The sequence below is a fragment of the Coptis chinensis genome, chromosome 1 (genome assembly GCF_015680905.1).
Source record: "Coptis chinensis isolate HL-2020 chromosome 1, ASM1568090v1, whole genome shotgun sequence".
In the NCBI taxonomy this organism is placed as follows: domain Eukaryota; kingdom Viridiplantae; phylum Streptophyta; class Magnoliopsida; order Ranunculales; family Ranunculaceae; genus Coptis; species Coptis chinensis.
In genome coordinates this window covers 14,632,825-14,659,619 of record NC_141456.1, presented here as the reverse complement: position 1 = coordinate 14,659,619, position 26,795 = coordinate 14,632,825, and the positions used below count along the sequence as shown (strand labels likewise).

Here is a 26,795-nt window from a genome sequence, read left to right as displayed (position 1 = left end):
AGACTTATATCAGAAAGTTTTTATAGGAGAAAATCTTACAAAAACAGAGCCGAAGATGAGCATTAGGAGGAAAATGTAGAAAATGGTTTTGAGGAAAATAAATGAGAAGAAGCTGTGAAAGAGGGGGAAGCAAGTTTATTTACAGTTGCTCTACTTGTTCGATGCTTCAATGGGTTTGAGGGTGGTGTAACTGTTAAGGGGGTAAATAAGTAAACAAAAGAAGTTCAGAACAAAAGCGAAAAACCTTATCCATAAACTATATATATATATAAATCAAAGGATAACAGTTAACCGCTCATTTCAGCTCAACTGCCAAAAGATCGACAATGAACACACTCTTCTCCCTTTCTCCTTCTTCCTTCTTCACTTCTTATAAACCCCTTAAACCCTTTTCTTCTCAAACCAACAAACCAGCATTCCATTTCACAAAACGTCTTTCCATAAACTCAATCTTATCACCAACAACTCATACTTCTTCACAAGCTGTTGACACTTTCTGGCAATGGGTATTTGACAAAGGAGTTATATCAAACAAAAACCCAGCTGTGAAGCCTGGAATTGTACCTGAAGGCTTGGGGTTGATTGCCCAAAGAAACATTTCAAAAAATGAAGTTGTTCTAGAAGTGCCCAACAAGTTTTGGATCAATTCTGATACTGTTGCAGCTTCAGAGATTGGAAAGTTTTGTGGTGGTTTGAAACCTTGGGTGTCTATAGCTCTTTTTCTGTTAATAGAAAAGGCGAGGAAGGATTCGCCTTGGAGAAGTTATCTTGACATATTACCTGATGCCACGAATTCGACTTTATATTGGTGAGTATGGCTTAATCAAACTGGTTCAGATTAATTTTTTTCACGTAATTATGGTTTGGGTAATTTGGAAAAAGTAGCTTTAAAATGTTGTCAAAGTCGAAAATCTTATGTATGGCTTATTGTGAGGCCTTATCTGGTGTCATTTGCTCTTATTGGAAATAATAACTTTGTTACTAAGAAACATATAGTCATGATTTTTTTATGTAATAATCACTGTTTGTTTACGTGTTCAACTTTCAGTTGTGGCTATATACTATTCGTCATTGTTATGTGATTATTGTCGATGTCTGTGATCGGAAATCTATTGTATCGATAGTCTGAGAAAGATAGTATGATAAGAAGCTCTAGTATGTTCTTGTGTATGAATTCTTTTTACTAGTATTAATAAGTGCTCCTTGATGCTTCCAGAACAGGTCAGAAGAGGAGCTCTCTGAGCTGCAAGGTCTGGATAAAACATCTCTGTACTAGCATTTAGCAGTATTACATTTTTTTCAGACTTAGTGAAGCCACATATTGAAATCAGTCTTTTTGTAGGAACTCAACTATTGAGCACAACCATGGGCGCGAAAGATTATGTCCAGAGTGAGTTTCTCAAGGTTGAAGAAGAGATCATATTACCTAACAAAAATATGTTCCCTTCTATTACATTTGATGACTTCCTTTGGGCATTTGGGATGCTTAGATCAAGATCATTTTCACGCCTTCGTGGCCAAAACTTTGTTTTAATTCCTCTGGCAGACTTGGTAAGATCCTTTTTTTCCCCCTTCTTAAAGACTTAATATTTGTTTTTTTTTGTGTTTCAATAACCACCACCCCATCTTAAGGACTTAATATATGTAAGCTTATATGGTCAACATTATGTCACTGTGTCCTAGGCAAAAGGAAAGGAGACTTGATAAATTGCACAAGAGATGCCAAAATAAATTTATTAAATCTAGAGGTATGATACACATATGATTAGTAGGAAAGTTAGAAGATAAATGAGTGCTTATTTACCAATGCATAACACGTGTTAATTTAAATACTTTTATTAACTTAAATACAATTTTCAACGAATTTATTAGAGCTTCTGTTGATATGGAACTCAGTTTAGATCCATTTTACAACGCATGCATAGTTGGCTCATTTGTTCGACACGTGGACATGAAAATGTCCTTAAGGGTTGAGACTTGAGAGTGTAATGGAAATGCAAATTATGCATTTACTAAATACGATACAAACTGTATTTGCTTCAGCATGTGAATTTAGGTCTGTTTTCTGCAACCCCTATTGTTGTGTTGTTTGTGTTATGACACTGCCAAATCTCTGAAATTTCACCAAATGAGTTGTTCAACTGATCAGATAAACCACAGTCCAAGCATAACTACACAGGATTCTGCTTATGAGATTAAAGGAGCTGGTCTCTTTTCTAGGGATCTCTTATTTTCCCTTCGCACCCCAGTTCCTGTCAAGGCTGGTGAGCAGGTGAAGCTTCTGACTACATCCTTTTGACATACTACAAGTTATAAGTTTTCTACCAGATCACGTTCAATGGGCTGTGTGTATTTCATGACAGGTCATGATCCAATATGATTTAGAGAAGAGTAATGCCGAGTTGGCATTGGATTATGGATTTGTTGAATCAAGGTCAAACCGGAGTAGATATACTCTGACATTACAAATTTCTGAGTCAGATCCATTTTTCGGAGACAAGCTAGACATAGCTGAGACAAATGGTCTAGGTGAAACAGCATACTTCGACTTCATCCTGGGCGAGTCTCTCCCGCCAGCAATGCTTCCATATTTGCGGCTAGTTGCTCTTGGGGGAACTGATGCTTTCCTCTTAGAATCTATCTTCAGCAATTCTATTTGGGGACACCTTGAGTTACCTGTTAGCCGTGCCAATGAAGAGCTCATTTGTCAAGTTATCAGAGATGCCTGTAGAACAGCACTTTCTGGTTATGGCACCACCATTGAGGAGGTGATACGTATTCCCTTTCCTCCATATTACAAGTATCCTCTCTATTTACTGAGTCCAAAGAATGACGGTGTAGGTTAAATATTTATGCAATAACTGTGCGTAAATCATGTATTCTGATCATATACAAGAAATATATAGGAGTGCCAATCAAATGTTTCATAATTATAAAAACGATTAATGTGTTGCAGCTTCTAGCTTCAAATGCAGAAAGTTACACTAGATGTGTATTTATTGTTGTTATTGGTTTCTTTATCTATTTTAAAGAGATATGAACTTCTATGGAAATTCGAATGGCTCATTTCTCAATAGCCTATGAGTCTATGACCTCATGTTTATAGTATAACTGAACTTAAAGATTTGCTGGCAGGACGAGAAGCTGCTGGAAGGAGGGAATCTTGATCCAAGGCTTGAAGTAGCTGTCGGAATAAGAGCTGGGGAGAAGAAGGTTTTGGATCAGATTGACGGAATCTTCAAAGATAGGGAGTTGGAATTAGATATGCTGGAATACTACCAAGAAAGGAGGCTGAAGGATCTGGGTCTTGTTGGGGAACAGGGTGATATCATCTTTTGGGAGCCCAAGTAGAAACTTTTGTTTCCAGATTCCATAAAAGCCGCATCTAAATTTCATACCAAGGAGTGTTTGCGGGACTTCGGCTAGACATTAGTGCGCGCATAAGATGTCTCTTGGTTGCTTTTGGAGTCCTAAGTGCTAACAGAGGAGAAAATACAGCATTCTGTATTTGTTTTTTAATGTGGGGGAAGAAGCTTAGATCAGGTCGCCCTTCAGAGCTGCAATTTTTTTCCTTTCCTCCAAAAGACTTAAATTTAACTGGATTATCACTTGTCGGTACAACACTGCTAGAAAAAGGAAGCTTGACATGTTCATTGCATGTGCGCAAGAAACTGCAAATTCCAAGCAAATCTAATAGATACTTTGGTGGATCATGTAGAAATACCAAACAGCTGCAAATCTGATTTATTCTAGAACATAGCGCGATAAAATATGAGTTCAACTACCGTTTGCGCACTTCCATTTGACGCTCAAATAAGCTCAAATACAATACGCTTGAAATTTTAAACCATTGTCAACTTTCACAAGCTACTGAAAGTTTCCGGAAGTGTGTCTCTGTCTCTGACAAGGAGAGTTGTATGAAACAAATTAGTAAAGTCTGGCACTCTAACATTGTTTCAGAAGGCTTTGGGAATGATTATCCTAAATGAACGTTTCTCAAGATGAGGTCGTTGTTAAAGTACCCTACAAATTTAGTATCACAGTGCCTTACTTTTTCTGGTTGAAGCTATGGATATGCTCATATGTGTACTTCTGTTTCTTCCAAGGAGCAAGTCAAGAAAAGATCACCTTGACGAAGTTTATGACATACTACCAAACACCACAGATTCCATTCTATGTTAGCAATTATAGCTCAGGTGCACAACTCCACTTCAAATTATCTCTTTGCAAATTTATAGTTCAGGGACTTGAGAACCATAGCTTCAATCACTTGTTAGTGTGGAAGGGACTTTAGAACGATAGCTTCAATCACTTGTTAGTGTGGAAACTCGATTCTAACTGAATTCTGTTATGTTTTGAGACGGCATATTGTTTCATTTACTTAGATTGTAAATAAAGCCAGAAATAGTGGAAAGAGAACATTACATTTGTGATTTGTACGAAAGATGAATGCCAAAACTCGTATGTACAATTCGAGTGCTTTAATAAATTGAATTTTCTTTTCAAAGAGTAATAACAGCAGAAGTGTTATAGAAATACAGTGCAAAAATTGCTAACTCTGGAACGGATACATTGACCGAACCAAACTATTATCATCATATAAACAAAGGAATAAGAAGACCAAGACTGGGATATGCTGAAAGGTGTTCTCTTTCTTTTCAACCTTTTGAGTCATAGCAAAGCCCCAACTTATGCAGCATGGTTACCGATGCCATGTCATCATGGAGTTGAGCCTTAGTAGCTTTTTGCTTCTGCAGCCACCAGCCTATTTGATGAGAGTTACTACCAGATTTGTAAACTCCTCAAAGTTTAGCCTCGCTCAGACATTCGTGAGGATTTGCATAGAAGTATTCTTCCTCCTTGGGCTTGTCTAGAATAACTTTTCGAGGACTTGGCATTCCCAACCTTTTGTGGTGTGCCAATCGGACAGCAACTTCAAACTCATCCCAAGAGAGTGTCTTATTATGATACAAATCAATCAACTCTACAAGCTTTCTTCTATCTGGTACAATAGTTTTTCTGAACCCATGATACCTGCAGCAAGTTAAAACTCGGCAGAGCTACGTGATGTTGTTTTCTCTCACAAACCCAGGATAGCGCGTAATGTAAAGTTTATGTGCAAAATTTACAAAGCCAGCAAAGTACAATTCAAACCTGCGGTGACCTTCAACTAATTTAGCCATGTTCCCATCATAAGTAGGAATGAATATGTTGCTGGCAACAGAAACGGTGAAGTCCAGGGCTGCCATTTGAGATGAGTGGTTATGAAATTGTTGCAAATCCCCAGGATCTAGCAACATCTCCTTTTTCACCTAAAATGATAATAGGCCAATCAGAAATCAAAGTAATCGAACACTGGTACATAAGCATCCATAAATTTTAGCTGGTTGAATATGGTGAAGGTTTAAAAGACTCACAAGCCGTGGAAATGCAGCTCTTAATGCCATAAGCCTCCTTTCACTGCCATATATCTCGCCAGAGGCTATATATATCTGAGTGCTCTTCCCAAAGCCTAATGCTTGTAAAACTAATGCTGTCTCCTCTGGTGTAAGAGGACATGTGCCTTGGGATCTCCTTTCCTCAGAAACCAGCTCTTTCTCCCTCCACCAAGGATATGCATATCTGCATTAACACAACCAGCATAAAACAGATGAGGTACAGAAGACAAAGCACAAGACTTATCGTTGCAGTACTACTGACATGAACAACCTGGACAATAACCAGCCTGAGGCAAAAAACTCAGAGAGGAGATATCGGTTTAAAAACTACTTTAAAACGAAAACAATGCATAATGACTCATTAGGGAGATCAATAGATTTGCTATGCAAATAAGCATGACCCCACAATAATTGGCATCAAGTTTTACTCAAAGTGAGCAGCCAACCTCATCCTTTTTAGTTCATCTGCTTCTTCTTCAGAGCAGCCATGAGAACAACCTGAGAAAGCCAACATGTCCATCTCATATCTTAAATGCAGTGCAACAAAAGATCCCTTCCGTTGAAGAATCCGAACTAACTTGTTGCCCAGGGCCTCTATTTGAGGGGTGAATTTCAGTGACTGAAAATTAACGCGACACCTGAGCTTCTGAAGTTCAGTAGGGAGTCCATTGTTTGCCAAGCGTGCATCTGTTTTGTTAAAATGAATCACATTATACTTGCCAAAAAGTGGCAGAACCTACATGATAAAAAAGCAGATATATAAGAACGAATGAAAGACAAGCAGTGTATGCGACCAACTGCTAACAGGTGGTCAAATATTAAAAGCCATTATCAAAAGATGGATCAAAATAACCAGATCAGTGTAAGGTTCAGAATACAAGATATAAGAGATCAATCAGGTTATAGTTTATACACATTTTGCATTTTCTAATACAGAGCATAAAATAAAATTTAAAAAGTCAAAACTGGAAACAAATAAAAACCAGAACTCATTGATGAGCCAGTTTGGGTCTGTTTTGTCTCTAAAGGTTAGCTTTAACTCAAGTCTCCTTAGAGGTTAGCCTACATGTTCGGAAAATTGTTCTAAGAAGTCGACTAATCAAATTCTTAACGTTAAGAACCTAAACATAGAATATGTGCCTTCAAATTTGAGTAGAATGTTAGTATCTCAGTATCTGTAGATGCTCATTAGAAAAGCAAGAAATGTTAGCAAAAATTGGCACCACCGAAGTGTGTACTTTAACCCAAAAAATAGACAAAGAGGGCCAAATGAAAAATTAAAGTTAAGATACCTGCTGCAAGTAATACTTTTCATTTGACCAGCTCACCGGAGGCATCTCAAGTGAAAGATCTGCCAACTTCCGGGAAACCTTCTTTGGCAACCTTTTTATAATCCGGACCTCATCTCTTAATGAACCGATGAAGTGATCCACATCAAAAATATCACCAAAGTTACTGCAAGATAGTCCCCAAAAAGCAAATATCTTAATCAAAATGTTGCAGTAGAAAGATATCTAGCCACAAATGCTTTGCAATGACTGATGTACCTGGGATCTGCCCAAAACGATCTCTTATCAAGCTCAGGAACAACCATTGTAAGGTTCAAAAGTCTAGCAACTGTGACCATATCACATATCTGGATTTTAAAAAGAAATATAAGGAAAAAGGAAATTCCTAAATCAAAACCAGTTGAAAACATAAGGAGCCGTTAAAGCAGAATGTATACAGTGAAAAGGAGAATACATACAGCAGCACGCATTTGATTCAATCCTCCATTGCAGGACACTTTAAGATAGCCACTACTATTATAAACTCCTGCAGCATGTAAGTTGTGAAATGGTTACCCTAACAAAACAGAAATTAAAAGAATCACTACTACAGAAATAACGTAAAACATAAGGATATACGGCATCATATATTGAAAAGTGCACTTATTCTAACCATCAGTATCACCACCTTCCTGTAGAAGTATGACAAATGAGTTAATGTTTGAGGCTAGGTCGCTAGGAAGCAGTGAAGCACTAATACTTCAAGAAGGAGCCCTAACAGTTTCCTTGTCTGATACTTGGATACTCAGATAAGCATGCATACTTTCTTTCTTTTTTTCTATTTCGTCAACATGGTCCAGCAGTCAAAACACTTCTTACCATTACTCAGTGTTTACAAAAACGCACTGAGGCTTACACCTCGCCTTTTAGGATACCAGCACACTGCGGCTTGAGTAATCCAAATCAACCTTATTCATATGAAAATCAGTCTATCCCAACAAAATAAAAAAAATTAAAAATGGCATTATGAATGTTACTAGTGGAGGATCAACATAGTTGATGTATGTGGTGGTTGAAACTATCCAATTTTGAACTTAAAAGTATATTAAAATGACTGACGTTGTAAATGATGTGGCCTCTAGTAGCCGAGGTCTCAAGCTCAAGTACATTCAACGTAAGACACTTTCATTATCTTTCGTTTGTACTTATCCGGCAATGTGCTACAGCCTACGCGCTCTTCCTTCCCATCCACATCCCTTTGTATACGTGACAAACCTTCCACCCTAAATTCTACTAAACATCCCCATGACTGAACCAGAAATGGCTCAATAGTTAAAACCTAAATGCGTAGTGTCGCAAAAACCTATTTAAGTTTAAATTTACGACATTATTGAAAAGGAAAGATGCTCACATCGTTTCTCTCCACACTACAGCTCTCTAAGACCCCTGTATATTTATTACAAAATACCCAACACTTGAAAACCAATATGAATAGTTTCAAAGAGGTAAAGAAGCAATATTTCCACATACATTGTCCTTAAAACCCATTATTTACACTTGCACATACAAAATAACCTAAGATTCATCGAAGAAGAAGAAATGAAAACAGATTCCACTTACTCAAAGGCGGTAAAACCGGCACCAAAGGCTGCTTACTATCAACAGAATGTAAAGAAAAATGAGTAATCCTAGTAAATTGATAAGACAATCCAGTAAGTAATTTAGGATTCCACAATTCCCCAACAGTAACAAACTGAACAAGACATGTCCATATCAATATACTTGAACAAATTCTAATAAACCAAATTTGTAAACGTGTTCTTGGGAATGTAGATGGTGTTGGTGTTGGTAGTGGTGTTTGTTGTAGTAGTTTATTGTAATGGTATTGTGTAGCATCTGATCTTATCTCCATACTAGTAGTAGTAACATTAAAACAAAACATTTCTCAGCTCATTCTCAATTTAAGGATATGAAACCCTAGGAGAGAGAAAAGACGTGCGGTTGGTCACGAGGTGTGTTAAATGGGCTTTTCTTTTCGGGATCACTAATTAATTCCCACTAATCTATTAACTCAAAGGATGATGTGCAATTAATTAAGTGAGCGAGGAATGGCGTGTGACCCAAGTGTTTGTTGCCCCCACAACATAACTTACTAGATAGGCCAACCGCCTTTCTTTCTATATATATGTAGGGAATCAAACTTGTGTAGAGCAACAGTTAACCTTTTTTTTGGTCTATGTGTAGGGAATGAAGTTGTGTGCGACACTCACAATTAACTTGAGAGTTGAGTTATTTGGACATTATTAAAAGGTCAGGCGTCTAAAATGCGGCTTGTAGACTTATTATAGGACATGCTATGAGACTTTACCAAAAAAACAAAAAAAAGGAGATGCTATGAGACAATATTAATGTGCGGTGAGGTTAGTCAAGTGACTTAGTTGACCAAGTGTTTTATGCTTTCTTGAGGATGCAGCAATGGAATTGCTTAACATTTAATCTGTTTTTATTTTCTTTTTTCTAAAAATGTTCCTAACAAATTAGAGCATTCCCAATGCAAGTCAGTGTTTTTCACTTCTACGTAGGCTCAATTTTCCCTCTTTGCTACCGTTTTGGTGAAAAGGAAAATGAGGGTGCCCAATGCAGACTTTGAATCTCGGACGGGATATTTGATTCCATCTAAATGTAAAAATAAAAAAAACACACCGGACGGAATGAAACATCCCACCTGAAGTTTTAAAAAAAATGAGGGTCCCAATCGTAAGTGACTTTGAAAAATTTGATTCATCCGAAAAAAAAAAAAAAAAAAAAACAACATTTTAAAAAACATTCCGTCCGAAGCTCACAACCAAGGCCGGCTCTGAGGGGTAGGCAACATAGGCAGTTGCCTAAGGGCCCCACATAATAGCCAAATAAAAAGCCCCCCCCTCATTGACAAGTAACTATACTAGGCCCAATTTGCCATTAGTGCATCCTTGAACACGGGATATACTTGTGAAAATTAAAAGTCATCACCATTAGACTACCATCATTTTGATATTATTAAAGCGTTAAACATTTTATTATTATTATCAACAATTTTGCAAATGATTTTTAAGGGCCCAATCTAGGAGCTCACCTAGCTGCCTAGGCCCCCCACAAACTCAGAGCCGGCCCTGCTCACAACTCAGTGAAAATCTCAGTAACAAGTACTACTCTCGTTGTGACTTAATTACAAGTCACCAACTTTGTCACCCTTGCATTGGGCAAAAAAAATTTGGTATTCAAAGGTGAAAATTCTCAAATTCCCCTCATAGTGACTTGCATTGGGAATGCTCTTAGTGCATTTCTTCCATGCGTTAGGAGTATTTGGCAAAACCTGCTGACCATTTGCATAATACAATAGATGAGGGGGATATGGAATGGTGAAGGACCATAGCTAGTAATTCGCCGAATTATTCGCGAATTATAAGGTTTGGCGAATAAAACAAATAATTCGGCGAATTTTTGAATGATACGGTTTAATTCGGGAATTGGTTGGGCCGGGCTTATAATTGCCGAATTATAAGGTTTGGCGAATAAAATGAATAATTCGGCAAGTTTTTGAATGATACGGTTTAATTCGCGAATTGGTTGGGCCGGGCCTTAGTTGGAACCAAAAATAAATGTGTTAGTAATAGTAAGTAGAACCAAAAATTTGACATTTGTATTATTTTTTCATGAATAAAATTGTAAAAATAAAAATAAAAACGTTATATACTTATATATCAAAATTTTAAATGTAAAATATATAGCCGAATTTTAAAGGAATGCATTCGTATTATACCCGTTTAAAATACATATATCGTATTTTTACCGTTGACGTTTTATTGAACCGAATATTTAAAAGTATTATTGTTGAAAATTTCGAATCTTAGACGAATAATTGCCGTATCGAACTTTTGCCGTCCACGACTTTACTAGCTATGTGAAGGACGATAATTTTAAGAGGTGGCCTTGGAGAGAGGAGAGAGAGTATGGCCATGGTAATTGGATGGATCTTGTGTATACTTGCATAATTTCTTAAAAGAATTTTAGAAACCGAAATTATGTTTACATACTCTTCAGTAAGTTTTAAATGTTCATTTACAAATAAATTTTAATTGCCATTTGTGCTAGTTTTGAGTTTCATTGAAATACACGCCAGTTATGTATTTAGATAAAAATCACTGGTCGTATTATGGAATCACGACAATTGTTCCCTTTTTAGCTCCCATAAAGATTTCCCCTATTGAATATATATTTACTACTACTCCTTTCTTAGCAAATTAGAGATTAGTGAGTGCGAATGTCACTGGTGGAATTCACCATCACACAAATCAGAGAGAAGAGTAAACAGAGAGGACATGTAAGAGTTTAAGACTGCCTAAACTTAAGATCTGCCATTCCTCCTTACTAGGGGTGGAATTTGAGCCGAGTAGCTCCGGCTTGGCTTGTTTAAGCTCGGCTCAAGATTGTTCATTTAACTAAATGAGCCAAACTTGAGCCCATATTATAACTCGCCTTAATAAACGAACAGGGTGAAGCTCGGCTCGATAAACACAAATACCATCATCATAGTGTAAAATAACCGAGCTACTCGGGCTTGGCTCAGGCTCAGCTCAAAATCACGGAGGGCTTTGTTCGTGAAGATTGTTTTGTGGATTCGGTAGCCGCAATTACTGTTTGCACAATACAAATTAGATATGTGATTAAACTTCTGTCACAGAATAAGGTGGAAAAAAAACAACATTAAGTAGCGAGTCCGGTTCCTCTATAACCGGGTACGGAGATGGATTTTGTGCCACCTGTCTACTTTAACATCTCCCCATACCTTCCGTTAGTTTCCCTTCTTATTTCATGTATTTCCATTTTTTCTCCCTTTAATATCTAACTAAAAAAAGTTCATAACTTAAATAAATAAACGACCCATCTCAGCAGGGGCGGATCCAAGGGGGGCGGGGGTAGGCTGCAACCAGTGTTCATGATTCGGAACGGAATATTGAAATTCTACCCAATATTTTGGTTTTTCAAAAAACCGGAAAAAACAACATAAGGTCAAATATTGATGATTTCAAAATTAGTCGAAATTCCGAATATGGCATGGGTCAAAATATTATGAATTTCATTTTTTGGATTGGGCGGAATTCAGATAATTCTGAAATTCAGAACTATGGCTGCAGGTAGGGGTGCAGACGGATAGGTTCGGATTTGGATATGGCTGTATCCGAATCCGAACTTATGCACTCATATCCAAATCCGAATCCGACGGATGTATAACAATATCGAATCCGAATTCAACAGATGTACAACAATAGTATCTGAATCCAAATCCGATGTCCGAATCGGATATCAGATAATATCTGATCTGATAAAACATATCACAAAAACTCAAATAAGATTAAAATTAATAAAACTCCAAAGTTAGATCTGTTTATTCATTCAAATAAGGAAACTAAATTATTAATAGCACAAGAGCAATTACCACCTCCACTTTCAGCAAGTAGTAACAATTACCATATTCAATAACAATTACTAAATTATTATTGAACATGCTGGTGGCTGTGGTATCATAGTTTTATTTTAAAAAACATTTGGAAGGATTCATCGTTGAACTAGATCCAGACTTGCTTGTTCTTGTTCTTGTTACTAATAGGTTGAGAATTTGATAGAGGAAAAAGAGGTGGGTGTATTTGATTCACACGGGGAGATAGAGAAAAGAGGTGGAGAAAAGAGATGCTCTTGTGAGCGGTGGTGGTGTTGTGCGGTGGTGGTGTTGCCTTTGAGAAGTTAAGAACTGGAGGAAGAAGGGGACGGAGTGGTGTACTGGCATATTGAATGAACCTAGAATTTCACACTTTTCTCTTTCTAAAACACTGGCATCAAAGACCATTAATACTGAGTAGTTGAGAATGCTCCCAGGAAACCACATCAGCCCCCTTTTTCTCTGAGGTGGACAGGTAAGCTTTTACAAAAGTTTGGAAGAAAAAAAAACAGACTCACGCCCGATTTTGGGAACTATTCGCGTAACAATATGAAATAAAAGAAAAAGATAAAAGAAACCTTCGTCAAAACTCAAAACCCCACCCCGACCTTTACCGAAAAAAAATAAAAACCTAGCTCCATTCTCTCTTTTCAATTGTTCGGCTACAAAAAACATAAAAACAAAACACCCCAACTCTGCAAAAATAAAAGTCATCTCTTCAAACCCTCTCTCTTATTCTTCTTCCAAAATTGAACTAAGGTCTCTTCTTTTTCTTCGGCATCTTCTACGGGAATTCTATGTGCTTCTTTCAACCAAGATAACAGGTAATTAATAATTAACATATTATTATGTATTGACTGAATAGGGTATCGTATTGATTGAATTGTTGTTTTTATTTGGAAAAATTGATCAGTGGGGTTTTATTATGAAACTGAAGGTATGATTGTCTATTTATGAGGTATTTATCGTTTATGAATTAGTTGTAATTTGATTTTTATTTGTAATCGTATTAATTTTGATTAGTGTTTTTTAATGGTTTCGATTGGATGTTCAGTTTACATCTCGAGTTGCTTAATTCGATAATTTTCTGATTTTTTGCTACTTTTTTGTTCCGTTCTATTTCTTTAACGTCTCTAATTCTAGGCTACATGACCGAGATGAAGTATAAGTTAAACAATCAAGTTCTAATTGCAGGAACTTTGATCTCTCTCTCTTACAGAAACAAACCTTAAGGTCCCACTTCTCTGTTGACCATGCTCAATGACTAATGAATTTCTTCCTTTTTATTTTTTGCATCTTCATAAATGGGGTGGAAAGTTTTTGCTCAAGCTACGGAAACAAGAAAAAATTTGTTGCAATGGCAGGGCATGGTAATACTCTTTGTTAAAGAAAGATAGAGATGCAATAAACAGATGTTCATGGTTCATGTTACTTAATTGGACCAATGTGGTGAGCAGGATACGACATACATATGAATTAAGTATAAGGTGAGTCTGACATTCCTTTCGACTTATTATTATTTTGTTTGTGTTTATCTGAAATTGTAATTTGTAGAGAGAATCATCTTTGATTCAATTCATGTTGATTCTTCACTGATCAAGAAGTTGCTGAAGGATAGGTTGTATGAATGGTTTGCATTCATTGCTGAAGGACCATGTATTCTGAAGGATGAAGGCTCTTGGATTTGAATAGGTACCGATCAAATAATTGTTGCAGGCGTAAGTCCCAATTTCAGAGATGGACACAGAAGGACATCACTTCATTGTGTAGTGTATCATGGGAGGTTACTTTACTAATCTGTAGGTTCATTTACTTAAACCTTTTTTTTTGTGTCATTAGTTGTTAATTTATCTATATGAAAGGATTATATTTTGTTCCCAATTGCACTGAACTTCTAAGCGGGTATGTTGACAGTTCCTATATTGGTTAAGTTTTTTTTTTTTTTTTTACCATAATGCTATTTTATTACTCCATAAAAATTGTAACAAATTTTTCTGATGGTTACATTTAAGAGTTGGCCGAGATAACTCAAATTTCATCATTCAATTTTTAATTATTAATTTGCATGCTTTTTATTTATTTATTTTTTTGTTACTAGCTTTTGGAGCATTAAGTACTGTAGAGATGCAATTTAGTTCAAGTTTTCTTGCCATAGTAAGAGCAGGGGAGCAAGAATATGCAAAGTTCCTCAATCGTTATTGTTGGTTATGGATTATGTTTTGTTACACCAAGCGCTTAACATGTTCTGATCAAATTGCAACAGCCATTAGTGTTTATGGAATCCGTCCAGGAAATAGTTGTCACTCAATATCAAAAACTATTTTAAATAGGGGTAGTTTCTTTCAACTTTAAGTGCTCGCTTCGATACAAATCTTATATACCCCTGCAATAGCCCTATATTCCATATGACAGTTTTGTCTTTAAGTACAATGGAAGTACAAACTGAAAAAAATAACAACCTATGGCCATATATCAATTGCCATATTCTGTTTTTGAGTAGAATCTTTGGATGATGATGAATTTGGTCAGCTTTGCTTACTCAGGTAGTTTACCAATTTGGTGTCTTAGTTTTCTTAACGACGGTTGGTATTAATTTTTTGTGAGCATAAATTAATTAATGAAACCCCAACGATAAATAAATATAGTATCGAATTGTTTTGGTCATAGATTTGGGCAAACCTAATTTGATGATTGATAGTGATGCTACAGTCCATTTTATTTTATTGTTTTCCAATTTACCTTTTGTTTTGGCCAGTTTACAATTATTCTTGCTGGAGACCTTCTCAAATGACATTCTATTTTCATCCTATTACTTTTAATAATTTAGTTTTGTTATCAATTCACGACACCGTGTCAAAATTAATATGTTGATGACACTCAACAATGGCGTTTGTAAGGTTTTGATTGTGTTATTAGATAAGGTGGCACTGTATAATAGTGGTTATGCAATTAGTAATATAATGCATGATTGTTTAATTTCGTTTGTTTAGTGTTCTGGTTGATTGCTAGTATTAAGCTATGGCAAGTGGATCATGAGCAGACACGTCGATTATCAAGATATTAGCATTCGGATGAGGTATTGAGTGTTTATTGATCACATTAGCTCTATAGATATATTAGTTGTGATGCCTTAGGATTGATGAGGAAGTGTGCTTGACTCCTACAATTGGGAATTGTATGTATCGTCAATACCTAGATATTAGTTTATGTTATACTTCATACTCCAAGTTGAAATTTGTTACAAAGAATGCCTAGATATAAGTCCGTCAAGTTTATATTAATTGCTAAAAAAAAAACCCTTATGTCATAAAACACAGACCCTATCTCAGTTATACTTATACTCAAACTTTCATTTACGCTATCCCCAATGTTGAAATGTATTCCTCTGGTCTTCTTCATCTCTCTGTTTAGGTGAGATTTGTAAATGAAAGTTCCGTTACGTTCCCATTCAAATTAGACATGATAAGAACTAGAAAACATATTTTATTTTATTTTAGTCTTTAGGTTGGCGCCTATGTGTAATGTATGAGTTTGTTTGCTCTTTGCAGTGAAACGTAGCGTGGAGTCCCTTCTTTTCTTATTGCTCTAAAGTGAATCCAGCTCTAGGTAAATGTTAATTTTTCATACGCTTACAATGTCTAATTTCCAATATCAAGATTCTACTTTTGAGATATATGCTTATTTATTGGTGTCTTATCTAGCTTATTATTATTTTGTTAAGCTACCATTGTATCATGTAGAAAAATTCCAAACCTATTACCAGGACCTACCCCCCAACCTAGAGTAGCTAGGTGGGGAAGTAAAATCAATCCTTGGGTTTCACTGGTACGAAATGAGCCACTTCAAATAGGTTCATTGCTCCGGCCCAGAATACGATTAATCCAGCATGGGCAATTTGAGCCCCGACTAGTTTATTGGACAAATTGATAAGTCGGGAGTTCCCGGCCCACCAAGCGAAGTCGGTGGTTTCTTGGTCATGACCAACTAAAGTTAAAGTTCCATTAAAGAACGTTTCCACAGGGTAGAACCTCCTCGGGGAATATAAGGTTTTCACGAGGAATGTTGGATTTGCAAATCTGACCTTATGTTGTTAATGAAACCCAGGTACGTAGAGTATTTCACACAATTTTCAATACGGATACGTTTTATTTGGTTTTTACCGTTGACTATAAAAAAGAAAATAAAAAAAATCTCTGATCTACAGGTTTTGAATGAAACTATGGTTACAATAAAAATTAAATTAAGTGTATTTTTAGCATTAAAATATTGAATGTGTGTTAGTGCAATATGTTTTTGTTACATCACATATATGTCACCCCTGGTAGTTAGCTACTTATAATTAATTGTGCCAAGTAATTACAAATAGTTCTTGGAGCATCGAGCGAACAACTCTCAAACAACTCAAGTCCAGCTTCACTGCCAACTTCCTGCGAGTACTGTTCCTCTAGCACTATCTCAATGCACAATCTCACGAAGTGCTCGAAGAGACAAAGATAGAGTCATATCTTCAACCACGGCTCAAGGAGGACGATCTTCATCTAATTGTTAATTAGAATTGTTTGTCAAGTTCTTAAACACATCGAACGATTTTCATTGTTATTAAACGTTTTCCTTTCTTTTTGCAGTTGAGGTTTGCATCTCTCAATTATTTTGTTCATTTTGCATTACATTGCTCTGAGAAATTTTGTATATAAACGTCAGTACATGCAAAAAAGTTCTTTTACGCATATCTTAACATGTTTAATACTACGATTTTTTTCGTTGGCTCACTGCTATATGTCTAATTTTATATATTTTTGAAGGATGCAGGTTCCGAAGGCAGTGTGGGATTTGATGTGTGATCATTACCTCAGAAAATCGGTAAGACCGTTTATGTACTTTCGCTCTTGGCTATATTTGTATAGTAACTGAATCATGAGATCTACCTAATATAAATCAGTAATCCTATATCAAATTTCTTTAAATATTCATTCACCGACTTATTTTTTAAAGGCTGCTCATGTGCTTATTGTGCGAGTTGGTGATCATAGATGAAATTGGAAGTAGGGTGTAAACTGTGACACTTTCTTTAGGCCACTGCTCATTTCCTTATTGAGTAAACTTGGGACATATCATTACATGCTAGCCAAACGTAGATAAAAAGGTAATAGCTAATTTTTAATTTCAAGGAGTTACGTGTTTTGTGATTCAAATGGCTATAGAAATGGACGATAGTAAAGTCTTCAGAGAGTCAGCCTATAGAAAGAGTTTGAAAACATTATTACTCGCTATAGTTAGTGTGATTTTCTTTGTAAGAGTTTGACCACCATTTAGTTGTATTTCAAGGTACTCATTGATCTTTGTAAACCTCAATTGTGTTCATATTTGACTTTATGTATCTTGATTTGAATTCGTCCAATTTCAAGGGAATGGTTGTAGTGGAAACTTAGTTACCAAATTGTAGGTGTACCAAGGTCATATGATCATTTATATGTAATGCATCGATCACCGTGTTAGTAGGATTAGAAAATAATTGGGGTCTTAATTGTCAAAATCCTTCGAACAATAAAATATAAATCACTATTTAACTGATAGAACTTAAAGGTTTAGCGTTGAAACTTACCTCTCCGTTAGTTAAAGAGCAAGTATCAATTTCTTCTCTCTCCTATAGAAGACAAAGTTTAGTCACACATATTTTTTGCAATTCATCTCAATCCATCGCTGGAAGGTATGTACTAACAAGTAAGTAATCTCCTCTTATGTGTTTATTTTCACCTGAAAGTCCAAGCATAATCAAATGTATACTGATTGAGCTATTCTTTATCGAACTCATGATTACAAATCTTTTGTTGCAAGAATTCTTGAAGAAAGTGAAAAGGTCCAGGTATAAAATGTCAAATGCTTTATTACAAATATAATTCGTGCTCTCGCCTATTTTTTGCTGGAAAACAAACAGTTCATTGTGTGAAGGTGTTCAAAAGGGCCTAGAATTACCGGCATACTGCACTGGCAGATATGCTCCCACCATTGAGAAAGCAATGCTTCATTGCATGTTGTTTGAGTTAAATACTAATTTGTGTAGTTATTTGATGTTTCATTAAGTACATATTCTATGCAAATCACATGTATTATTATAGGGTATATGATTAATTCGTTGTAGAAACACCTAATTTTCGTAATTTTAGTGTAACCCCACATAACAAAAGTCTACAAAGCTTTTGATACTTGGTTAAGGAATACTTGGTTAAGTTAAGGATTTTGGATACTCGGAACTTTTATAGACTTTGAATTCTGTTTAATTGTCATTGGGGTTGAATTCTTCACTCCAACTTTAATTTCTTTAACTTAAATGTTTAAGTACTTTGCTCTTTGCTTGAAAGTTACCTTTCTAAATATTTTCCGGTGATAATTTCCCTTCACCATTTTCATCTGCTATTTCGATCATTTACATTTATTTTGGTTCCAATTTGAAATTGCATACATGTAGATGGCTGTGATTTTGATCCTATGACCTTAAGTATATATGCTTCTTCAGATTGACAAGGATTCATGAAATTCATGATTTCACTTGGAGAATTATAAGCAAGGGAAATAGGCACTAATGGTTGTTTGAAGGTGATTTGCACTAATGTGGAGGTTAGTTCAGACTCAATATAAATATGCTTTGCAGGATGTTAAGTATACTAACCTTTTTGTAGGGGTGGATTACCATATAAAGATTTTTGGACAAGATAAATCTATTTTATTTGTTGAATAACTTTGATAAAAGGACGCCTCACACTGTATAGAGGAACTAATAGTCATGATGTAAATTATACAATGTTTTTAGTATATTTTAGATGCGCTAGAGAAACTAATGCCTTCTTAAGGAAGGAACTAAATTATATTGTCTCGAGGCTTAAGGGTTATTTAACTGTTCTGGCATTCGTCGAGACGGTTAAGTAACTGGGTTAAACAATGAGATATCTATATTGTTATGATTTTCAAGTTATGACAGGATTTAAGTTTATGAAATGTTGAAAATAAAGAGGAGACTTTGCCGAAATTTTTGTAAGATTATTCTGTCTTTGTTTAGTTTGGGTTTTGCTTAGTTGGTCCGATCACGTCCCGAGTTTCATAATGACTGTAGATGCCATGTGTCTTTGGTAATCAGTCATTATGAAATTTGGGGCATGACATAGTTGATGGCAGATGACATGCACCTTGGTATTGTCTTAATATGGTAAAATATATAAGTACACTACTAAAAACTTGACATTTCCGGACGGATCCAAAATAGATATCCCTACGGATCCAGTCCATACTTCTATTTCTGATGCACAATATCCGTCGGCAAAAAAGCCCAGGCCCGTCACAGCCAATTTTTTACGTATTCCAATCCGGTGACGGTTTTGTTGGGGATCTAATCCGTAGCAAAATTCAACCCTAAAATCCCAAATTTCTTCTCGGTGGCTCTATTGTTATTTAGGCAAAAACAAATTTCAGTAAACCGTCGGCTTATGTTTAGGCGCCTGATAAGTGCCTAAAATTGTATATTTTATATATAGTTTTATAGGCACTTTATAATATCATTTATGCTTAATTGCGTATTTTTAACGTAAAACCATACATTTGCTTTATTCCATGGCATTATGCACATTTTTGGTCATAAAGGTTTATTTGCATATATGTGCATGTCTTTGGGAAAGTCCAATGCAAAATATGTTTTATTAATTTGGTTAAATATTTTTTGTAGGAAATAAAGATGTTGGTCAAAGCTCAATCAAAGCCTGAGCCCATAAGCCAAATAGGATCATTTAGAGAATCAATAAGTGAGAGCTCATGGAATAAATTATGCTATCAAGAATGGAAGGAAATGTTAGAGAATTGATAATTATGGAAGGAAATCAAGAAAGGATAATTGCAACTACCACCATATATTCTTACCATTTTCACCACATTAAATATCTCAATTTCCATTAATTACTTATTTCTTAGATTTCATTATATCAAATCATTCCATAATACCATATATCCTAGCCACCATATATTCTCCCATATCCTCACCATATTCTTGCCAATCACTCCATTCATAATTCAAAACCATATCATTCCATTTTATCCTTTATTTAATTTCTAATTTATATTTCTTTCTTTCCCCATGCCTTGATAATATCTCTTCCGTATTCCATTTCCTAAATTATTTTATCTTATATTTTCTTCCTATATCCCAAAGATTATTTCTATTTTGTGTGAAGATATTATATGCACAAAGATCTTGTTGGTGGAAGCTATAAATAGAGAAGAGAATTGGCATTGACGAGAATCATTGTACACGCATTCTACACCATTCTACACTCATTGTACACGCATTCTACACTCATTCTACATCCATTCTAGTATCCAAGTAGTAGATATTTTGCTTTGTAGTTTTAGTTCATTTAATTAGTGAGGAAGAGTGCTCTTGAGTGTGTAATTTTCTGAAGATCAACATCAAAGCAATAAAGGCGGTTTCAATGTTCACTCTATCTCGTCTTTAAGTATTCTTTCATGTTAATTAATAGCATGGAGGGCTAAGCTTCCACCCCATGGTGGAAAGTGAAAGCTCTCCATGAAATTCTTGTTATTTTGTTTTTGTCCTTTTTGTTAGAATCTCCACTATATGTGTTTTTGATGAAATCCAATGATATCTCTTTCTAATTAATTTTTGCACTAAGGTTAAATGTGCATGGTTTCTATCACCGTGAAAAATTCGGGGTATTTTTCATTGTTAGTTTATTCTTTTTGTTAAAAATCTTTTAGACTCAACTTTATTAGTTATTAAGGGATTTTTTGTACTTCTTATTGTGGACATTGAATGCCTAAAAATTCCTTATTTGGAGTCAAAGAGAATAGAGGATTGAATTTAATATTGAGATGTTTTATTATGTTCTTAAAAGTTATATTTTCCACTAATTCTAGAACTAGCGTTTAAGATTTAGTGAAGTTTCAGAGAAATTTAACAAGAGGTATAAAAATGAAATACAAGAATTGTTGGTGAGTTAGTAACTTTCTACCAAGGGTTTTGATAAATTGATTTTTGAAAATTAATTGTTTTAGTTATTCATCATTTCCTTACAAGTTACTTTTGTTTTTAGTTTAGATAAGAAATTAGAAATCCTCAACAATTGTTTTAATATTAATCACCAAGTTAGCTATTGGTTTATAAAATCTTTTCTCCTCCATTTATTCACTTCAAGATGTGGATCGATATCTCACTTACTGCTATTATAATCATATTTTATTGATTATTTTGCAGTTTTTTTGAGATTTTTATTGATTGACAAGTTCTAAACGACAAGAATTTGTGTAAATTAGTGCCAAGGTGAAAATCTCCCCCCAAAAGTTTTGTACTAACAGAAAAGAAAGTTTTTTAAGACAGCGGTTCCTTAAGTTTTTTAAGACGGCAGTTCCTTTGTGAGCTTGAAGACGATACTTTTCAAAGCTTCAATCTCAAACACAAAATTTCCTTTTTGTTTGTAATTTGGTTTTGCCATTCTAATATTCCGCAACTTATTTTCTGTCTAGTTTTGAGTGATTATTTAATTGACCAGGACCTTCTCTCTGCAATTGTGGTAACCTTCTCACTTCTTAATTTGGTTTAGTATAATAAAATCGATTATTTGTTTTTCCTTGGCATGTTTTAATTTATTGCTTCAGTTATAATCTATGTTCTTGATTTTAGTGTGGTTTCTTTCCATTGATTTTAGTGGTTTCTTTCCCGTTAATAATGGTTCAGAATTTTGTGTTTCTTAAGTCTCACTTTTCTTTTTACTGCGTGTGTTTCCATGCAATGATTAAAGGTAGATGACCCTTAATATATTGCTCAAATCTCTTAATATATAATAAAAGTAACTTAATATTTCCAAAAGTTTGTTTTAAGCATACTCCATGTTTCCCAGATGATAACATGATTCAATGGTTCACAAACCAGCTCAGTATTCCAAAATATGATTTTGGCCTACACTCCTACTTTTCCATTACAAAGGCACAGTCCAAGTATATGTACAAGAACTTGAGAATTGAAAGAGAGAGAAATAGACCAAATATATGTTTAAAGTTTTGCAATAGAACCTTTCATGGAAGAAACAGAAGATTTAACTCTCCTTTCACAGCCATCACAGTCCATTTTCACCTTAATCTCCATTGTTTGTCGATGAAAAAAAAGGCCTTAGTAAAAGCCAAAGCAAAAACAAAGAGCAAACCATATAGAAGGAAAGAGAGTTGCTGTAAGAGCAAAAGTGTCCCAACTCTTTGTCCATTACTAACAAAGCAAACATATATAAAGGACGTACTAGCTGTATTGAAAGCGGTACCTGCATTGGCTTGTGTTTCTTCCTAATAATGCTAGTGCTGGAAACAGTACAAAAGTTAGGGAGGTAATCAAGAGCACCCATTTGCTTTTCTTTTGGTAGCAACAAAGTTAAGTTTCAAAAGAAGGGAAAGACTGAAAGAGAAAAAGTGAAAGAGAAGAGAGGGATTACAAAGAGAGAGATTAGCTATTGTGTTATAAATGAGGTGGTCTGGTGTATATATATAGTGAGGTGATTGATGGTTTCTTAACGGGCGATGTTTGAAGTGTGACCAACAAATGTGTGATTTAGACTTTTAGTCGTAAACTTGCGAAATAAAAGATATTTTCTTGTTACAAATAAGCTATTCTCGTGATTTTCGTCTATATAAATTGATTTTTAGCAACTAGTTCATATGATTTTCTTGTGATTGTTCATGGAATTTTTAATATATTTGAGGTGCTTTGCATTGCATTGTAGATGGCTTAGCATTTTAATGGCTGAACTCTTAATGAGTCTTTTTGCATACCTTTCTTAATTAAAGTTACCCTTTCCTTCAGATTATGCTTTCCAATTATGCCTACCCTTATTTTCCTGCAGCAAATGATTTATTTGATGCCTAATTATCTGATTTGGTTGATGCTTCTTACATACTAGCTTTTCTTTGTTATATATAGTGGTATGGATGCTTTCGCTTCATTGATAGATAAGAGTCGGATTTCCTTAATATATCCAGATAAGCGTTTTATAGCTGGTTTAGAGAAATTTGTGGAGTTCATGAAGATACACCATCGTAATAAAAAGGTCATACCCTGTCCATGTGGCAAATGCCTAAACCAAGGCCTGGCTAAGACCCATGATGACGTCAAAGTAGATTGTTTTAGGCATGGCTTTGACGAAACATATAATGTGTGGTTCGTGCATGGTGAAGTAGCACAAAATCAGTATGTTGAACAAGGATCAAGTTTTCGTGATAATGCATATAATGAAACGGACATGGCTAATACCCTTAACACTGTGGTGGGGGAACTTGGTGGTGATAATTTGGACACGCTAATGGGAGAACATAATGAACAAAATGACTTATTTGAAAATGACTTATTTGAAGATGTTAAGTTTAGTTCTAATTTGCGTAAGGCGATGAGTGAATTGTATGCTAGAAATAAGGACTTCACCGTTCTTAGATTTGTAGTGAAATTATTTAATTTGAAGATCACACATGGGTGGACTGACCAAAGTTTTACTGGATTGCTTCAACTATTCCAGTTGGTGCTTCCAAGTGGGAATAACACACCAAAAAATATGTATCATGCGGATAAGATAATCAAAGATTTAGGATTGAAGTATGATAAAATTGATGCGTGCAGAAATGATTGTATGTTATATTGGGGAGACTACAAATCTAAGGTTTCTTGTCATATTTGTGGGGTCTCGAGGTTTAAAACTTTAAGCATTGAGGAAAGAAAGAAAAAAAGGGTCAGTCCGTGCTCGCGAAGATCTTAAGATATTTTCCACTAACAGATAGGTTAAAGAGATTATATAGAGTGGATTGGGTAGCAAAGGCTATCGTTGGCATTCAACTGGAAAGTCCCTCCGTACTTTGGGGCATCCAAATGACTCACGGGTGTGGAAGCTAATTGATACACAATACCCAGATTTTGCTGCCGAGCCTCGAAATGTCCGTTTGGGGCTAGCAACTGATGGCTTCAATCTTTTTGGGTCATTAAGCTCATTGCATAGTTGTGATGTGTGTGACTTACAACCTTCCACCTTGGTTGTGCATGAAACCCCAATTCACCATGCTCACAACACTCGTCGAAGGTCCAAAATAGCCAGGTAAAGATATTCATGTGTTTTTGCAACCATTGGTCAAGGAGTTGAATGACTTGTGGCATGAAAGGGTAATGGTAAAAGATGCATCAAAAGGAGACGTATTTAAAATGTGGGCTGTTTTGATGTGGACAATACATGACCTTCTAGCTTATGGAAATATCTCTGGTTGTAAGACTAAAGGAAAACTTGGTTGTCCAGCTTGTGGTCCAAAGACTGCTTCTTTTTGGCTTCGCAATGGAGGTAAGCATGTGTACATGAGAAGCAGACGTTGGTTGCCTTTGTTAGATGAAGCCAGAAATAATACAAGAGAAAGCACCTATGATAAAACTCAAGAGCTAGAGGAGCCACCAAAGAAGGCTTCTTGGGATCGAGGTTGATACTATGACAATGAACTTAAAAGCAAAAGTTGGGAAAGGCAAACGAAACACAATGTTATTCTTGAGTCGCGATGATAACCGAAAAATGAAGGTGAATTGTGTTTTACCAATAGGTTGGGATTCTTTGGGTTGGATTATTGGAAGTACATTCTAGTCCCTCATAACTTTGATGTCATGCATATCGAGAAGAATTTTTGTGAAATCTTGATTGCAATGATGCTTAATTCGAAAGAGAAGACCAAGGATAATGACAAGGCACGCAAAGACTTGAAGCTTTTGAAAATTAAAAGGAGGTATTGGTTATCCCAGGTGAATGGTAAAACTGTTATGAAGCCGGGAATTTTTTGGCTTAACAAAGTGGAGAAGAAATGCTTTCTTGATACATTGCGCAATCTGAGTGTGCCCGTTGGTTTTAGTAGTAATTGGTCTAATATTGTCAAGGCTGATTCAGTAGATTTAAAGGGATTGAAGTCACATGACTATCACATCTTGATGCAGCACTTGCTCATGGTAGCGATTTAACATGCCTATAGAGATGGCAGCAGAAAGGAAGCTCGATCCATCATCAAAAGCATTTGTACTTTTTTTGGTGCTTTATGTGCTAGAACAATAGATGTTGAAACACTCAATATACTTAAAAGAAATATGATTAAGACATTGTGCGCACTCGAGAGACATTGCCCTCCATCACTTTTTGTTATCATGATGCATTTGCCCATTCACCTTGCTCAGGAGGCTTGTGAATGTGGTCCTGTTTGGGCTAGATGGATGTATACATTCGAAAGGTATTAGTTTTGTAATTGTTGTCTTGCAAATTTTGTTTCCTATTAATGTTATTCCTATAATGTGTTCCTTGTTGTTTAAAGGATGATGAAGACTTATAAGGGATCCGTCTCAAACAAAGCATGTCCCGAGGGCTGTATTGTGGAGCGCTACTTGAAAGAAGAGACCCTTATTCATTGTGCAAGCTATAAAGGAGGGGGGGGGGGTGGTATTCTAGAGAAACTTGATAGGATGGTTGAAAATGAAGCTCCACTTGTACCTGATTTGTTTGATAAGATTCATGATCATACTATCAAGGAGGTTGGGCCAATTGGTGTGGGTTATGGCTATGGGTTAGAAGGTGTTGAGTATGAACATGCACGTAATTGGGTATTAAAAAGCCATGCTAAATATGATTATTGGCAGGAGTAACTATACCTTAACATTATTGTTTGGAATTGCATACTAGTTTAATCATATGCAATTTCTTTCTAACATGTTAAATAATGTGTAGGAAGTACACCAAATTTCTTGAGGACCGAAGAAGAACCAGGAGGAAGAGGGTAGGCCATTTAAGGATACCTTTGTGTGATAATTTCATATCATGGTTGAAAACACAGGTTGAGTACATAGAGTCAAATGATGTCCAATTCAAAGATGTTGTGAGAGGACCTACAGGTTTGGCAACAACATACACAAAGTATTGTGTAAATGGTTTTCTCTTTGTCACCAAGGATCATGAACGAGCACAAAGGAACCAAAACAGCGGTGTTAGCACAAGATGCATGACTACTTTTCGGTCTAGTGCTAAGGACAAATATCCAGTTGAAGACTATGTCGAATACTATAGTGTTCTTCGGAAAATTGTCCAGCTACAGTATTGAGAGGGGTACAAGTTTGTTTTGTTCAAGTGTGATTGGGTAAAATGCTTCCAAATTGGTGTGAAAATAAATGTAGAAGCAAACCTCAAATTGGTGAACTTGTCTAACCTAATGAGTTCAGACCGCATGGGTAATGAACCATTTATTTTCACGGGGAGTGCTGCACAGGTTTTTTATTCGAGGGATCCAATGTATCCTGATTGGCATGTAGTCATAGAGGTTCCAAAAAAGTTGTATTTTGATCATGATGAAGTGTGTCTGCTATCCAATGATAGAACGATAAATATTAATATTGATATAGGAGGCGCTTCCAATGTGGAAACCATGGAGGATGATCTAGTACCTAATGACCCAGAAGATGTGTTTGTGGTTGTTGAGAATAGGAGAAATAAAAAGAGACAAAGATCTAATAGACCCTAGACCATGACTTGGTCGTTGTCTTTTTTTTTTTTTTATTTTTTTGGACTG

The 26,795-nt window shown here is 35.6% G+C and overlaps 2 protein-coding genes across 2 annotated transcripts; one reads left to right on the top strand and one right to left on the bottom strand.

Moving 5' to 3' along the window:
* Positions 1-287: 287 nt before the first annotated feature.
* Positions 288-3,721, top strand: LSMT-L (Rubisco methyltransferase family protein). Its single transcript, XM_086593189.1, has 6 exons — positions 288-808; positions 1,222-1,250; positions 1,343-1,551; positions 2,150-2,272; positions 2,364-2,768; positions 3,136-3,721. The coding sequence occupies exons 1-6, from the start codon at positions 327-329 to the stop codon at positions 3,349-3,351; spliced, it is 1,464 nt and encodes a 487-aa protein (XP_086449315.1). The 5' UTR covers positions 288-326; the 3' UTR covers positions 3,352-3,721.
* A 727-nt stretch (positions 3,722-4,448) lies between these two features.
* LOC147522381 (O-fucosyltransferase family protein) lies at positions 4,449-8,955 on the bottom strand. The gene is made up of 8 exons (XM_086593187.1): positions 8,327-8,955; positions 7,186-7,253; positions 6,986-7,074; positions 6,731-6,893; positions 5,885-6,174; positions 5,418-5,622; positions 5,155-5,312; positions 4,449-5,034 (listed from the first exon to the last, which is right to left on the bottom strand). Exons 1-8 carry the CDS (start codon positions 8,646-8,648, stop codon positions 4,803-4,805), a joined length of 1,527 nt encoding a protein of 508 aa, XP_086449313.1. The 5' UTR covers positions 8,649-8,955; the 3' UTR covers positions 4,449-4,802.
* Between the last annotated feature and the right edge of the window lie 17,840 nt (positions 8,956-26,795).

Bases quoted from the DNA above. Each gene is read 5' to 3' on its own strand.
- LSMT-L (XM_086593189.1), top strand. From the start codon at position 327: ATGAACACACTCTTCTCCCTTTCTCCTTCTTCCTTCTTCACTTCTTAT. The intron at 2,273-2,363 runs GTGAAGCTTCTG...ATTTCATGACAG, and splicing joins CTGTCAAGGCTGGTGAGCAG to GTCATGATCCAATATGATTT. The intron at 2,769-3,135 runs GTGATACGTATT...ATTTGCTGGCAG, and splicing joins ATGGCACCACCATTGAGGAG to GACGAGAAGCTGCTGGAAGG.
- LOC147522381 (XM_086593187.1), bottom strand. From the start codon at position 8,648: ATGTTTTGTTTTAATGTTACTACTACTAGTATGGAGATAAGATCAGAT. The intron at 7,075-7,185 runs GTATGTATTCTC...TTTAAAATCCAG, and splicing joins TGAATCAAATGCGTGCTGCT to ATATGTGATATGGTCACAGT. The intron at 5,035-5,154 runs GTTTGAATTGTA...AACTTGCTGCAG, and splicing joins TTAGTTGAAGGTCACCGCAG to GTATCATGGGTTCAGAAAAA.